The 13,078-nt window shown below is 45.4% G+C and overlaps 1 protein-coding gene across 2 annotated transcripts; it reads left to right on the plus strand.

Moving 5' to 3' along the window:
- The first annotated feature begins 938 nt into the window (after positions 1 to 938).
- Hinfp (histone H4 transcription factor) lies at positions 939 to 11,943 on the plus strand. 2 transcript variants are annotated; one of them, XM_027930581.3, is made up of 10 exons: positions 939 to 1,019; positions 5,986 to 6,176; positions 8,267 to 8,496; positions 8,748 to 8,859; positions 8,997 to 9,149; positions 9,606 to 9,683; positions 9,770 to 9,890; positions 9,977 to 10,115; positions 10,209 to 10,333; positions 10,977 to 11,943. In XM_027930581.3, exons 2-10 carry the CDS (start codon positions 5,996 to 5,998, stop codon positions 11,392 to 11,394), a joined length of 1,557 nt encoding a protein of 518 aa, XP_027786382.1. In that variant the 5' UTR covers positions 939 to 1,019; positions 5,986 to 5,995; the 3' UTR covers positions 11,395 to 11,943. The 2 variants fall into 2 exon arrangements, with proteins under 2 accessions (XP_027786382.1, XP_027786384.1); XM_027930583.3 differs by lacking the exons at positions 939 to 1,019; positions 5,986 to 6,176; positions 8,267 to 8,496; positions 8,748 to 8,859; positions 8,997 to 9,149 and adding an exon at positions 9,285 to 9,429.
- The last annotated feature ends 1,135 nt before the right edge of the window (positions 11,944 to 13,078 follow it).

Here is a 13,078-nt window from a genome sequence, read left to right on the forward strand (position 1 = left end):
AGGTTAGATGCGGAGAAACTGAAAAAAAAAATGTAGGGCTCAGGATTAAGAAAGGAGGTGGAGGAGGATATGATTTGAAAGGCTTGGTTTGGTTTGGGGGCTTTGCCCTACAGATAATAGAAAGCCTTTGAGTTATTTAAAGCAGCGTGGCGACTTCATCAGATCTGTTTTTTGTTGTTGTTGTTTGTTTGTTTTTAAGATCATAGTGAGTGCTCCGTGGAGGACGCTGTGTAGCGAAGCAAGAGTGCATGCAGTTGGGACCAGCTAGATTGACGAGAAATCTGGGCTGGACGTCGTTTATGGATTTAGGACGGAGGCTGCAAAGATAAACGGGGGCGTATTTAAGAGATCCTTGTTTTAAAAGATAAAATCCGCAGAACTTGGCAATAGACTGGGTGTGAAAAGTAAGGGGAAAATGCGGATGACTGCAAGGTTTCTGACCTGAAAGAGTGGATGGATGGTATTGTCGTTCACTGAGCCTGCAGACAAGCGAAGCAGATTTGGGGGTAAGAGAAACGGGCACAAAAATAACAATATTTAAGACAGCTAAGGATGGAGACAGGGCCATGAGTTTGCGCCGAGCGGGTGGCAGCGCTGGGCAGCTAGCCTACCACACCTCCTGGAAGTTGCCCACGCAGCCAGCTAACTAAAGCAAGGAGTCAAAGAGCAACGAGACCCCGCAGGGTACCAAGCTCGAGCACTGCGCATGCCCATTGGTGCCGCGCGCCGAGTATGCGCAATAGGGGAAATTCAGGCCCCTAGACGCCCTGGAGCCCGGGCTCTGACCCACGCTATTCTTACCCGCATCCGGTTGCTCCTCACTCCCGCCGCGACGGCGAGCACCACCCACCGTTTCCGCCCCTTCCGTGTTTTGGTGAGCACGGGTTCCGTCAGAGGCAGCGACCATTGGCTGCCAGTCTGTCCGAGATCGGTGATTGGCTGTCGCTGGCCGTCGCTCAAACGCCCTCCCGGTAGATGGTGTGAGGTGGAGAACTGGAGAGCTCGGGAGCCGACGTTGGGTAAGTTTTGGCTCGGTGTTCCGCGGGGTTGGTGGCTCGGTGCGCTCTACTGGGGCAATTTAAGGCTAGGCTCTTCCTGAGCCTCCTAGCTGAGGCTTCCTCTTGCATCTTGGCCACGCTGTTCTGCTCTGACCTGGACCCCTCACCCCCACTCGAACCTCCCTGCTTTCTAGTCTGGGGGCTTTGCTGCCGCCAAGACTCGGTCACCGCCACCGTTTAGGGGGAAGGATTCCCGGAAGCCCGTAGGGCCGCGGGTGATATGTTTTGCCCTCTGGAAATATCTCTCCAAATTCTGCCCGTCCTTCAAGGCTTGGCCCGGGCCTCACCGCTTAGGCGAGCCTTTCCTGTTTTGTCTGCTTACGGGGGATTTCTGTCTTGATCACCCGCCTCGGGTGCTTTGTTTTGGTCGCTGTCTTCGATCTCTTCAGCCAAATTGTGAACCTTTGGGAGTTTAGGACCGGGGCCCCTCTTTTTCTTGATATCATTCATTCAGTGTCTTGGTATACAACATATGTCCTCTTCAAAGATTTGCTGAAGTGTTAGGAATCCTTTGGATTGCCTTTATTGTCCTTTTACCATAATTTGTGCTTAGAACGTCTCACGTTCAGAAACGAACATACTAATAGCTAACACATATTAAGTTATCGCGGTGTGTTAGGCTAAACGTTTTAAGATCCATAGTCTAGTTTTGGAATTCAGTGAGATGCGTATAATTAGCCCCGTGCTGTACAGAAAACTGAGGCTAAAGTAACTTGCCTAAGATCATGTAGTTAGTAAATGAGCTTTATAACCAGACCTGTTGAATCCAAAACCCATGGCTGTAATATTAGTATCCTGTTTTACATTTAAGGAAATAGGTTCAGAAAAGCTAAGTGATTTGTTCAAAATAAAATAGTAATTTATAAGCTTCCTTAAACATGGCAAAAGAGTTTGGGATGTAGTAAAGTGGTTGCCTAGCATGCTTAAGGACGAGTTTGGTTCCCAGTTCTTGGAAACATTGCAAGAGCTTTTAGTAGGTATGTGCATGCCCTAAGGGTAGAACTGAATAGGGCACAGGCTTGGCTTTCTAGGAGCCTAAGCTTAACTGGAGAAAACTGACAAAATAACTACTTAATTAAATATATTTTGGGTATCGTGTATATAAGTATGTTTGTGTAGAGAGGGAATAGGATAGGAGGGTTAAAACAGGCAGATGTAGGAGGAACATGGAGTCAAACCCTTAGCTTTAAGTTGTACCATCATGCCCTAGTTTTGTGACCTTGGGGTAATTACTTAGTCTTTCTGAGCCTATTTTCTTATCTTTAAAATGGGGTAATAAGAAGCTGGACATGTGTCTCAGTGGTAGAACATTTGCTTACCATGTGTGAGACCTTGGTTTGATCCCCAATGTAGTAAAATAAAATAGGGTAATAGGTCGGGTGTGGTGGTGTACACTTGTAATCCCAGCCACTTGGGGGACTCAGGCAAGAGAATTGCAAGTTCAAAGCCAGCCTAAGCAACTTAGGGAGACCCTATCCCAAAATAGAAAAGGGCTAGAGATGTGGCTCAGTGATTAAGTGCCCCTGGTTTCAATCCATAGTACCAAAAGAAAAAAAAAGACAATAACAAAAAAAAAAATTAGTGCAAATAGTGCAGTAATAATAGTACCTACTTCAATAAGATTGTATTAATGAGGTTTTGTCATTGTTTTTGTAGTACTAGAGAGTGAACCCAGGGCCTGACCTACATTCTCAGCCCTTTTAACTTTAAGATAGAGCTTGCTAAGTTGTCTAGACTGGCAAACATAAGATCCTCCTGCCTCAGTCTCTCTAGTATCTGGGATTACTGATGTGTACCACTCTCAGCTTAATGAGTTTTTATGCTTATAAAACACCTAGGACTGCTTGGCATATAGTAGATATTTAATAGACAGAACTAAATTCATTGAGACAGGAAGCTTGAACATAAATTTCTGACAGCTGGTCCAGTGCTCTCAACTAGTATACTAGTTGTTTCATTTGAATTCCTTGCCTGCAGATTCTGTCCTACATTTCCCTAGGGTAGAAATAGAAACACAGAAAAATTAGAGGCAGGGGGACAGTGAAAGGAATTGAGGAGCTTTGCTTAAGTTTCAGATTGTTCTAGATCTCTAGTTAGCCTGCCTTCTAGGTCTTTTTCACCAGTGTAAACCAGGTAGGTGTTTAGAATATTTGTGCTCAGAACTATGCTTAGCATAGTGTACATATATAGGCTGCTTGGAAGCAGCTTATTGCCCAGTTAGGTAAGCAGAAATAGAATACTTAAAAGGACCATGAGTGACCATGCGCAGCCTAAAAATAGGGTTGAAGTTTCATGGTGTTAACCCTTCCAGCCATAGAACAAAGAGGTAATAATAATTGCTGAAGGATGAGGTCATTTAGGAAGGCTTCCTGAAATGTGATCATAGCCCAGTATTTATTGAGCATCTAGGGTGTGCAAAGCTCTGAGCCTATCTGGGAATAAATGATAGTTCCTTTCCTGAACAACTGTTAACTGTAGTGGAGGCAGATGTTCCATTGCTTTGAAACAAGTGCTGCAATGAGAGTGTGTACAGAGTACTGTGGGCAGAAGAAATGGAATGTTTTGCATATACATGGATGGAATGGGAAAGAGGTCACCAAGGAAGGGACATTTGGTTCTGAAGGTTGAATAAAAGTTGCTTAGGCAGAGAGTTTTAGGAGAGTGTAGTACATTCAGGGACGATTGAATCAGAGAGGAAGAGAGGAGGAATGGATGGGTGAGGAAGCCAGAGAAGCAGTATGGTATATGGGAAAGAGCATGATCTTTGGATTGGAATTGAAGCTTTTCTACACCAAATGAAGTGAAGTGTGGAGAGAGTTCACAGAGCTCACACGCCATAGGCCCTCAATATGTGTTCCTTTCCTGGGCTGTTGAGGTAGTTAGGCCAGTGTGGGTAGAGTGGTAGGAGAGTTGGAAAGTTAGGGATTTTATTTTCTGGTTTCAGAAGGCTTTCCCTACTTTTCTTACCTCAACATTATAAAAGTAGTCAACATTTTCTCCTAATAGGGCTTCATTGTTAGTCTCTGAGCAACCCAACAATGCTGTGTTAACTCGTGTCAAGGGTGACCAGATTCTTCTCTGAGGATGAGAAAAGACTAAGTATGTCCAGAGTTTCCATCTGTCTCAGACAGGCCACGGGGAGCAATGTCCTATTCTCTTTCAGGTCTATCCTTGAGAGTAACAAGAATCAGTGAGAAGGCTGGGGTTGTGGGTCAGTGATAGAGCATTTGCCCAGCAGGTATGAGGCACTTTGATTTGTAGCACCACATAAAAATAAATAAATAAAATAAATATATTGTGCCCATCTGCAACTAAAAAAAAAGTATTAAAAAAAAAATCAGAGTTTCCAACAAGAAGGTGAACTTCAGGCTACAAGATCAAGGCATTTTAGCATCCTCTCTACCACTGAACTATAGCCCCAGACCTTTTTATTTTTATTATTATTATTTTTGGTACCAGGGATTGAACCCAGGATTCCTTAACTACTGAATCAGATCCCCTGCTGTTTTTATTTTTTACTTTGAAAAGGGGTCTTGCTAAGTTGCTTAGGATGTCACTGAATTTTGCCAAGGCTGGCTTTGAACTTATGATCCTCCTGCCTCAGCCTCCTGAGCCACTGGGAAAACTGGCATACCAGTGGCATGCGCCACTGAACCTGATTGTGCCCATTTTTATTTTCATTTTGAGGCAGAGTCTCACTAAATTGTCCAGGCTGGCCTTGAATTTGTGATCCTCCTGCCTTCCCTTGTAGCTAGGATCATAGGCATGCATCAACTTTGTTTTTATTTTTCTGATACACATATTTATTATATGTCTAAGTACACCCAGCACTGTATTTTTGGTTTTCTTTTTTTTTTTCTTTCTTTCTTTCTTTTTTCCCCCAGGGCCTCACACATGCTAGGCAATTAATCTATCAATAAGCCACACCTCCAGTCCTCTGGGAATGGACACTAAGGATGCAGTATAAATGGCGGGTGTTAAGAGAGTGGTGGAGTCGACCATTGGGTTAGGCAAAGACAGATTATATGACACTTTAGGGGCTGGGGATGTGGCTCAAGTGGTAGCGCGCTCGCCTGGCATGCATGCGGCCCGGGTTCGATCCTCAGCACCACATACAAACAAAGATGTTATGTCCGCCGAAAATTAAAAAATAAATATTAAAATTCTCTCTCTTAAAAAAAAAATGACACTTTAAAAGACTGGTTGGGGGACTTATAATATGATCCAATAAGAAATAGGGTACTTCTAGGTTCGTCTGAAGGCTATATTAAATATAAAAAATATGAATTTTGGAGTCACCCTGACCTGACCTAACACACCAGTATTATGTGGCCTTGGGCAAATCAGTTAACCTCTCCTGCTCTCAGGTCCTTATCTACAAATAAGGTTAAAAACAGTGCTTACCTTACAGGGTACTGTTGCCAATTAAATGTCATAGTGCAAACAAAATGTTTAACATGGTACCTGACATGTAGTAAATAAGAAATTCAGAACAAAAAGATCTGTCATCCCCATTCTGGCCAAAGTCACATAGCTAGTAGTTAGTATGCAGTGGGGTCTGGATTTGAACTCTGGTGCTTCTCCAAGTCGCCTCTTTGAACCTAAGCATTGTTCTTCCACCCATTGGAATAATTGTTTCTTGGCTGGTTGCTCTGAAGCTTTATGAGAAAATGTCTGCTAGAGTGTTTAGCTCAGTACCTGGTACATGCTCAACAGTGTTAGTTTTTGTTCTCCCTTCCCATGAACACCAGGCAGCTTCCTGGGGTTGGAGAAACTGCTACTCCATCCTTATTGAAAAAAGCACAGTTTTCTACAGGTCACTGGCAAAACCCTCATTGATTCTCAGCAGGCTGCCTGCCCAGATATGTGTCCCCAGCAGCCTCTTGGGTGGAATCTTTGCAACTATGGATTTCTTCCTGTTCTCTAGGGTGAAGGTCATGTCGCCTCCTGGGAAAGTTCCCCGGAAAGAAAACCTGGGGCTCCAGTGTGAGTGGGGGTCCTGCTCCTTTGTGTGCTCAGCCATGGAGGAGTTCTGTGAGCACGTCACCCAGCACCTGCAGCAGCATCTGCATGGCCCTGGGGAGGAGGAGGGAGAGGAGGAAGAGGATGACCCCCTTGGTAAGGAACATAAAGGGGAAGGAGCTTAAGGACAGGTGGAAAATCTGACTTTGCTTTTCCTAGAGGGAGAGGCAGCCTGGGAAAATGCTGGTTTATTTCCCTAATTGTACTTTTTTGTTTATAAAAGCATTGTAAACTCATTTATTAAAAAAAAAAAAAAAAAAACAGTCAACGAAAATATAGGGAATAACTCTTGTCATCCTGCCATCATGAGAAAATTACTTTTTGTGTGTGTGTGCATGTTTCTGCTGGATATTGAACCCAGGGTATCGTGCATGCTAGGCAAATACTCTACCACTGAGCCACAATCTCAGCCCCAAGAGGCAGTTAGTTACTGACAGTACTTCTATTGAGCATTCTTTTTTACCTCCCTCTGCCTGTGTATATGTATATTAAATACAGATAAATGCACTTTTATATATTGATTGATTGTGTAGTACTAGGGATTGAACCCATAGGTTCTCTACCACTGGGCTATATCCCCAGCCTTTTTTATTTTTTTCTTTTGAGAAAGGGTCTCATTAAGTTGCCCAGGCTGGGCTTGAACTTGCAATCTTCCTACCTCAGCCTCTGGAGTCACTGGGGTTATAGTGGTGTGCCACTGCACCTGGCTGCTTTTATATTTTTTAAAAAGATTGCATTGTGTAATCTGTGGCAGGGTCTCCCTGCAATACATACACACTTTTTGAAAACTACAACCATCAGTTAGGTATATATTTTTTATGGCAACCTTGTACACAAAAATTTTGAAATTCTTGAAACAAAATACTTATTAAATGATCTCTGAAATATTTCTCTTTTATTTAAAAAAAAATGTAGTCTGCAGTCCATGTTATTGACTTCACCCCCTAATGGGTCACAGCACAGTTTGAAAGACTTTCCTACAGAAAATGTGGAAACCCCTGGGCATAGTCTCTCAGTGCCCTGTAAGCCTGTAATCCCAGTGGCTTGAGAGACTGAGGCAGGAGACTTGCGAGTTCAAAGCCAGCTTCAGCAACCTAGTAAGGACCTAAGCAACTTAGCAAGACCCTATCTCTTAATAAAATATAAAATAGTGCTGGGGAAATAAATCAGGGGTTGAGTCCCCCGGGGTTCAATCCCCAGTACCAAAAAAGAAAATGCTGTCTTCCCACCTCAAAATCTGTTCTCCATCAGGAGACTATGAGCTATAATAAAGTCAAATAATATTTATACAAAAGATAAATTAGGGGATGGTTATATTTTCTGAAGTACCTACTTTCCAAAACAAGCAAATTCCTAAAAAGCTTTGAAAATAATGGTGCTTAGAGATACAAAAGAGATGGGAAGTGGGTTGGAAGAGTTGATGGGGCCTTCCTAGGCAAGGCAGATCTTCAGCAGAACAGGAGAGAAAGGAGGACTGAAGGTTTTCAAGGTTGAAAGGCCACATCTTTCTCAGGAACTGCAGAAACTGAGCAAATGCCATGCATGCCATCTGTACTTGTGGTCTCCGATTTTCTGGCATAGACCTTACACACACGGTTACCTCTATCTAGATCACATGTTTTCTTCACCTGTTTATAAATATTCGTCCTTTAGTTCTCAGCACAGGGACAATTCCCAAGACACCTCTGTATACATAAAATTATTCCTGTTTAATACTTTTATAGTACCTTCTCCCTCCCATAGCACTTATCACTAGTCACAGTTTAATATTTAGTTGTGATTATTTGATCAGTGTTCTTATTTCCTGACTGAAAGCTATGAGAGGGCAAGGACTAGCACTCTTTTTTTTTTTTTTAAGAGAGAGAGAATTTTTTAATATTTATTTTTCAGTTTTTGGTGGACACAGTATCTTTATTTTATTTTTATGTGGTGCTGAGAATCGAACCCAGCACCCTGCGCATGCCAGGCGAGTGCGTTACTGCTTGAGCCACATCCCCAGCCCAGGACTAGCACTCTTTTACTCGTTATATTCCCAGTGCCTGAAACATAACTGGTAGTCATTAATTACCAGTATTTGTTGAATGAACTCATGATAACTTGATCAGAGTACTACTAAGTGCCTCAGGTGGAAGGCAAGCTGAGCCTTGGAAAGTATCAGACTCTTCCTTCTAAACCCCTTTCTGCAGAGGAAGAATTCTCCTGCTTGTGGCAGGAATGTGGCTTTTGCTCTCTGGACAGTTCTGCTGACCTCATCCGCCATGTCTACTTCCACTGCTACCACACCAAGCTGAAACAGTGGGGGCTGCAGGCCTTGCAAAACCAGGCTGACCTCAGCCCCTGCATCCTGGACTTCCAGAGCCGGAACGTCATTCCTGACATCCCTGACCACTTCCTGTGTCTATGGGAACATTGTGAGGTCAGCTGGCAGTACCAGAAATAGGGGGGAGAGGAAGCTGGGGATCTTAACTCAAGATACCTTGCCTTGACTCTTTCCAGGGTGCTTTGTATTTCTGCTAGTATTTCTCTAATTCTCTGTAGTGCCTTTCCTCAGTTTCCCATCCCTACCAAGTTAATTTGGGAGAGATCTGAGAAGTCCCCCTTTGGACACATAGGGGTAAGAGTCCCTCCACCCACCCTCCGTCCTCACCCCAAGTTGCCCTGGCACAGAGCTCCTTCGACAATCCCGAGTGGTTCTATCGGCATGTGGAAGCACACAGCCTGTGCTGTGAAAACCAAGCAGTCGGCAAGGACAATCACGTGGTGCTGTGTGGCTGGAAAGGTAGGGCCACCTCTTTGCTCTGGACTCTGCCAGAAACTTGAGGGTGCTGAGGTGCTAGGGGAGCCAGGGGTAGGACCAGTCCTGCAGATAAGCCTCAAGGGGAGGGGTGGCTAGCCTGACTAGGCCTTCCTTCCTAGGCTGTACCTGTACCTTCAAGGACCGCTGTAAGCTTCGAGAACACCTCCGTAGCCACACCCAGGAGAAGGTGGTGGCCTGCCCCACCTGCGGGGGCATGTTTGCCAACAATACCAAGTTCTTAGATCACATCCGTCGCCAGACCTCATTGGATCGTAAGCAGCCAGAGAGAAGAGGGTGGTTGCAGGCTGTTCTGCTTGGAGAGGGGTTGAGGGCATTTTCCCAGGGGAGGTGGCCACTGAAAAGATCTGTACCTTGGCTACCTCCCTATTTTGGGTTCAGGTACTTCCCATAGTCTATGATCAGACATTGTTATACAGTTATCTAAGGAGTTCTCACAACAGCCCCATGAGGTAGGCTTCTTATCCCCCTTTTTGCAGATGAGGAAACTGAGGCTCAGAGAGGTTAAATCAGTTACCTGAGATCACACAGCTAGTAAGTGGTAAAACCGGACTTCCAACTCAGGTTCTCGACTCCAAGTCCCATCCATAGCTCCCTAAGCTCCCTTTTGTTCCTTGGGTGGTTCCTTTCTGCTGGGATGGTTCCCCTCACCTCTCCATGCCTCTCCACTGCTCTGCATAGTCCCTCTCTCTTCTGCTCACCCCACCCAGAGCAGCGCTTCCAGTGTTCTCACTGTTCCAAGAGATTTGCCACAGAGCGGCTATTGAGGGACCACATGCGCAACCATGGTGAGTGGCCTGCCGCCCCAACCTCCCTGCCTGCTCTACAAGTTTCTAGAGTCCTCAAATCTCAGCCTCCTCTCTGTTTCTCTCAGTGAATCACTATAAGTGCCCTCTGTGTGACATGACCTGCCCGCTGCCTTCCTCTCTCCGCAATCACATGCGCTTTCGCCACAGTGAGGACCGGCCTTTTAAATGTGATTGTTGTGACTACAGGTAAGAGGAACTAGGGGCCAGAAAAAAAAGAGCTAATTTTCCATGGTCTCCCACGCCCTTCAACCCCTTCTGACTTCTCCTGGCAGCTGCAAGAATCTGATTGACCTGCGAAAGCACCTGGACACCCACAGCAAGGAGCCAGCCTACAGGTGTGATTTTGAGAACTGCAGCTTCAGTGCCCGGTCCCTCTGCTCTATCAAGTCCCATTACCGCAAAGTGCATGAAGTGAGTGGGGCTGTTGGTGGGAAAGGGTTAGCAGCAGTGTGAGGGAACCTGGGGTGAAGAACTAGCCTCATTTCTCCCTCCCCTCCCCGTCAGGGAGACTCAGAGCCAAGGTACAAATGTCATGTGTGTGACAAATGTTTTACTCGTGGCAACAACCTCACTGTGCACCTTCGCAAGAAGCACCAGTTCAAGTGGCCCTCAGGACACCCCCGTTTTCGGTATGTCTTTTAACTCCCACCCCACATTCACATTTTTTTCATATATTTTCTTTTTTTATTTTATTTATATTTTGGTGGTGCTGGGGATTGAACCCAGGGCCTTGTGCATGCAAGGCAAGCACTCTGCCAACTGAGCTGTATCCCCAGCTCTTCATACATTTTCCAACAAGTTAAAAACCTTGAATTTGTTGGTTTGTTGATGTGTACCATCTGGGCTAGATGTTAGGCTAGATCCTGAGAATAGAGGTGGAGCAAAGATTGTTTTTCTGACTTTTTTTTTTTTTTTTTAATCTAAGGCACAGTGCCAAACCCAGCAAATGGTACATAATGTCCTGTGACCAGAACTAGTGTTAGAACCTAAGGATCTTGACCCTTAGCTCCATGGTCTTCTCATAAACCCTTTGATGCTCGTGCCCTTTCATATAGGTGTCTCTCTCTGTCTCTCAGATTGGGTTTCTATATAAAATTTTTAATTTGGGGTAACAATTCTTCCCTTTTGTTTTTAGTTTTACATAGTCCAATTTTTGACCTTTTGTCCTATCACTTTGAATCCTAGGACTTCCATCCCTCATGTCTGTCTCTTAACTTGCCAATATCCAGGCCATTTGCATCTTGCCTGTCTTTGCTGCTTCTCTTTCATCAGGTACAAGGAACATGAAGATGGCTACATGCGGCTGCAGCTGGTTCGCTATGAAAGTGTAGAGCTGACACAGCAACTACTGAGGCAGCCCCAAGAGGGATCAGGCCTGGGAGCATCACTGAATGAGAGCAGTCTGCAGGGCATCATTCTTGAAACAGTGCTGGAGGAGCCAGGACTTAAGGAAGAAGTGGAAGACCAGGGTGGGGGCAGCGAGGGGACAGCCCTCTCAGCCTCTCAGGACACCCCCAGCCCTGTCATCCACGTGGTGAATCAGACCAATGCCCAGGGCCAGCGAGAGATTGTCTACTATGTGCTGTCAGAAGCCCCAGGAGAGCCCCCCCCAACTCCTGAACCATCCTCAGTGGGCATCATGGAAAAGCTCCAAGGAATAGCTGAGGAGCCGGAGGTCCAGATGGTCTGAATGCTTCAGAGCCTACCCATTCCTACCCTGGGCCTTAGGGTTTGAGCCAGAAAGGTGGCAGTGTCCCTAGTGGGCAGTCCTTGCCAGTGGATGCCTTTAGGAGTGGTGCTGAGAGTAGTGTGGTCCCATCTGGCCCAGGCTTGCATCATTTTGCAGACTAAGGACTTCATTTTTTTTGCCACACTGAATTTTATAGGGCATCCTGGGGAGTTTGGATTCTTTGAGGGGGTCCTGGATGGGTGTGTTCTTTACAGGAGCTGTTATCAGGCTTAACCATGAGCCCTTCAACATGCTGGACCTTGATTAAAATCCTTAGCTCACATCCATTCCCATATTTAGGAGTTCTTAGGCCCAGGGATGGTGAGTGAGTGGTCCTACACGGACCCTTTCCTCACTATCAGCTAAAACATTGAGATCCATGCAGCCATTTTCCTCTTAAAAGTTCCTCCTACACCCCAGGGACATTTGTGGTTATCCTCAGGGACAGGATTGGAGGCACTGAGTATGTGACACTTGCTTTTGATAATAAAAGAAACACTTGGGCTGTTACTCATTTCTTCTTCATTAGGTAATGAGGAGATAAGCTGCCAAAGAGGAGCTGAGTAATTGCGCTTCTTCCCCTTTTAGTGACTCGTGGTTTGTTTAACAGTCATCTGTTGTTCTCCTTTGGTGGAATTTGTCCATTTCTTTTTAGAGCACTTGTCAGCTCCATGGAGGCCCCAGACACTTGACCATGAATGTAGATCTATCAAATGGATAAGAATGGGGCTCACCTAGGAAGGTAGAGCTACCAGGGCTGTACTCTTAGTCCTAATTGGAACCCCTGTTCCTCTTGGATAGGGTTTTTCACCTGTGGGACTGCTAAGGAAGCTTGGAAGAGGGTGGATTGGGATGCCTCCCAGGGAATGAATGCCAAGTACTCAAGGGGTCCAGGAACCAAATTAGAAAATTGTGCATCTGGCTGGGCATGGTGGTACACATCTGTAATCCCAGCATCTCGGAGGCTGAGGCAGGAGGATCAAAAGTTTGAGGCTAACCTCAGCAGCTAAGCAAGGCCCTGAGCAACTTAGTGAGATCCCCATCTCAAAAAGAAAAAGAAAATTAAAAGGGCTGGGAGCCAGGCTCAGTGGAGCATTCCTATAATCCCAGCAGCTCAGGAGAATCACAAATTCAAAGCCAGCCTCAGCAAAATCAAGGTGCTAAGCAACTCAGACATAATAGGGCTGGGGATGTGGCTCAGTGGTCGAGTGCCCCTGAGTTCAATCCCTCATACCCCCTTCCTCCTCCCAAAAAAAGGGCTGGGGATGTGACTCAGTGGTTAAGTGCCTCTGGGTTCAATCCCAAATACCTTAAAATAAGAAAAGACAGTTGTGCCTTGATACATTTTCCTGGGGAAAAGATGTTTTTCATTAGATTCTCAAAGAGGTTGAAACCTTACAAAATAATGATTTCGTATCCATGTTCAGTCACTCCTCAGCACTCTGTTCCATTTTTGTGGTCTCTACCGTCTGGAGAGGTCAAGGAAATACTCTCAAGAGGTCTTGGATGAATAGTAAGCTGCCCAAAAAAGATTTCTGGGGGGCTGTGGCTGTGGCTCAGTGGTAGAGCGCTTGCCCAGCATTCATGAGGCACTGGGTTTGATCCTCAGCACCACATAAAAATAAACAAAGGCACTCATCCATCT

This window comes from Marmota flaviventris, chromosome 9 (assembly GCF_047511675.1).
Source record: "Marmota flaviventris isolate mMarFla1 chromosome 9, mMarFla1.hap1, whole genome shotgun sequence".
Taxonomy (NCBI): Eukaryota; Metazoa; Chordata; class Mammalia; order Rodentia; family Sciuridae; genus Marmota; species Marmota flaviventris.